This window comes from Temnothorax curvispinosus, unplaced genomic scaffold (genome assembly GCF_003070985.1).
Source record: "Temnothorax curvispinosus isolate PA1 unplaced genomic scaffold, ASM307098v1 QBEX01016581.1, whole genome shotgun sequence".
In the NCBI taxonomy this organism is placed as follows: Eukaryota; Metazoa; Arthropoda; class Insecta; order Hymenoptera; family Formicidae; genus Temnothorax; species Temnothorax curvispinosus.
The window spans coordinates 10,867-13,981 of NW_020226361.1; the positions used below are offsets into that span (position 1 = coordinate 10,867).

Here is a 3,115-nt window from a genome sequence, read left to right on the forward strand (position 1 = left end):
GCGCGTTATCGTCTTTGATGAGCACTAGCAAGCCCACGGTGAGTGGGTGAGTCGAGGTCCACCATTTGGGGCGCTGCTGCAGGGTATTGAGATACTCCTGGTGCCAGCGCTTCCAAAAGTCTTGGTGGATCCGCTGTACTAGCTGTCATCTACCCAAGCAATTCGTCGCCAGCGGAGTCAGGTCGGGCGAAGGAACGGCCACGAGGGGCTCCATAGTCAAAAAATGTCTCGGCGAGAGGACTTTGAGATCCAACGGGTCGGTACTCAGCGGGCAGAGGGGTCGAGAGTTCAAGACTCGATTTGCGCGAGTACCGTAGTGAACTCTTCCAGCGACAGGGTTTTATCTCCCACTACGCGTCGAAGGTGGGTCTTGACGGACTTGACTCCTGAATTCCAGAGGCCCCCGAAATGAGGCGCGGAGGGAGGATTGAAGGACCACTTGATCTCTTCTCGCTCCGCTGCGTGGCACAGGTGCCTTTCAAGCTCTCGCGATGCTCTCACAAAATTAGTGCCGCAATCACTGTGCAAGAGCGAGCAGCGTCCGCGACGGGCCACGAAGCGTCGTAGCGCAGCGAGAAAGGAGTCTGTGGACAACGAAAGAGCGACTTCTAAATGGATTGCCTTGACCGCGAAGCAAACGAACAGGCACACATAAGCCTTGAAGGAGGAGACTCCCCGAGCTCGACGAGGAACTATCGAGAACGGTCCCGCAAAGTCTACACCGCTAATCGAAAACGGTTTGACGGCACCCACTCTCGCGGCCGGAAGGTCCGCCATGGGAGGTTGTAAAGCACGAGGATTCGCTCGAAAACACCAATAGCAACCGGCGAGGACGCGTCAGATCGCGCGGTGCACGCCGATTATCCAAAACTGCTGAGCGAGCAGGTATTGGAGCGCGCGTCTACCCGGGTGTAAGTGCGTACAGTGCGCCTGCTCGATGACAAGTTCGGTAAGTCGGTGCCTGTTCGGTAGTAGCGCAGGGTGCTTGGCCTCGACATTCAATCCCGAGTGGATGAGCCTGCCATCCACCCTGAGGATACCCGTTGGGTCCAGAAAAAGAGCGAGTTTGAGAAGAGGCTTGGGTGGTCTCCTCCCGTTTCTAATTCGGTCAATCTCCTCGCGCAAAGATTCCGATTGAGCGTGTTTTACTATAACTAACAGCGCCGAATGCGCTTCAAATTGATCCACGGCCAGGGTCGCGGGTACCGGCTTGGCCCTGGATCGAGTCGCAAATCTTAAGAGGTACGCAACTATTCTAGAAATCTTATCCAACGACGAAAATCTATTCAACAGTGACGATATGACGTTGGGTACATCGCACGCGACGAGCGCGACGATCCTTTCCTCCTCGCACGAAATAGCCTCGTCAGAAAGAACAGGCTCGGTGCGGGATTCGAAATCTCCCAACCACTCCGGACCTCTCCACCACGTCGCATTAGCCACGAGTTCGCGAGGTAAAAGTCCCCGTGAGCAGTGATCGGCTGGGTTGCACTCGGTGACCCCAAGCCGATACCGGAATCCTCTCCTGGATTCGAGCAACGCGATTACGAACGAAGGTCTTCCATCGGTGCGGGGAAGAAAGGATCCAATACAGAACAACCTTGGCATCGGACCAGGCGTACTCTGCATCGATGTCTAAATGTCCACGTAAGACCTGACGGACGTAAGCCATTAAGTTGGCGAGAAGCAACGCGGCGCAGAGCTCTAAGCGGGGTAGAGAGATAAGCGCGTAGCGGAGCCACCTTAGATTTGGCACATAGAATCACAATTTTGGTTTCCGAAGGAGTCACAACCCGCAGGTACACCACTGCTCCATATCCCTGTTTGCTCGCGTCGCAAAAGCCGTGTAACTCGCGACGGACGTTATCGCCTGCGGGCAATGTACGAGGAATACGAAGGGGGGCCAGCGCGTCGAATTCCGCTTGATAGCGCTCCCATTGGCGGCGAACATCTAACAGGGGTTCATCGTCCCACTCGAGCTTTAGAGTCCACAAGCGCTGTATCAATCGCTTCGCGGTAAATGTCAGTGGTGCCAAAAATCCCAAGGGATCGAAGATGCGTGCTACCTCCGATAAAATCGTACGTTTAGTGCATTTGCGAATCAGGGGGTTGAGCAAAAAACCGAAGCTATCTGACTGCGAGTGCCAGCGAAGGCCCAGAACTTTGAGCGCTTGATCTTCGGGCGATTCGAACGACAGCATTGTCTGACTGCAGATTTCTGGGTCGAGTCCCTCAAACGCGGCGGGATGGCTGCTCGCCCATTTTCGCAACTCCAAGCCGGCGCTCCGAAATAATTCGAGTAATTGGTCGCGAAGCGCGGTGGCTCGCTCGACGGTGCGGACGCTGGCCACGACGTCGTCCACGTACAGTGACTCGAGCAGTACAGCGTAGACTAATGGATACTTATCCCGGTTATCGTAAGCCAACTTAAAGAGGCAATAAATCGCCAGAAACGGAGAAGCCGTGCTACCGAAGATAACCGTTGTGAGCAAGTAGTCGAGAATGGGATCCGATTCCGAAAAACGCCAGACGATTGATAATCGCGATGTTCCGGGTTTATCCAAATTTGCCGGAACATTTGTATTACGTCCGCGGTAATAGCCACGGGATTTGCGCGAAAGAGGAGTAGGACCGCGACAATGTCGGGTTGTAATTTCGAGCCACTAAGCAAGGTATCGTTTAGGAAGAGCCCGTTCAGGCATTTCGACGAAGCATCGAAAACGACGCGAAGCTTTGTAGTAGTGCTGTCTAGTTTATGCACCCCATGATGGGGCAAATAATATACGCGACCGTCCGCGGGAAAAGGATCGTTCGCTAGCTCCATGTGGCCGTTATCTAAGTAGTCTTGCATGAAGACATTATAACTATCTCGTAATTCTTGATTCGATTTAAATCGACGCTCGAGTGCGCGCAGTCGATTAACGGCTATCGACCGAGTATCCACGAAAGTCGGGGGGTCCGAGGCGAATGGGTACGAAACAACGAAACGGCCCGAGTGGTCGCGATACGCGGTTTTGTTGAATATGTCCTTACAACGTTGATCTTCCGCGGAGCAAGAAACTTGTTCGGGCACTTCCTCCAGCTTCCAGAATTGTCCCACCGCGGCGTCGATCGA

General features: G+C 54.1%; 1 protein-coding gene across 1 annotated transcript; it reads right to left on the bottom strand.

The window, feature by feature from the left end:
* Window positions 1-288: 288 nt before the first annotated feature.
* Window positions 289-777, bottom strand: LOC112466810. The gene has a single exon (XM_025035132.1). It carries the CDS (start codon window positions 775-777, stop codon window positions 289-291), a length of 489 nt encoding a protein of 162 aa, XP_024890900.1.
* Window positions 778-3,115: the final 2,338 nt, after the last annotated feature.

Coding starts and splice junctions, on each gene's coding strand:
- LOC112466810 (XM_025035132.1), bottom strand. CDS start 777: ATGGCGGACCTTCCGGCCGCGAGAGTGGGTGCCGTCAAACCGTTTTCG.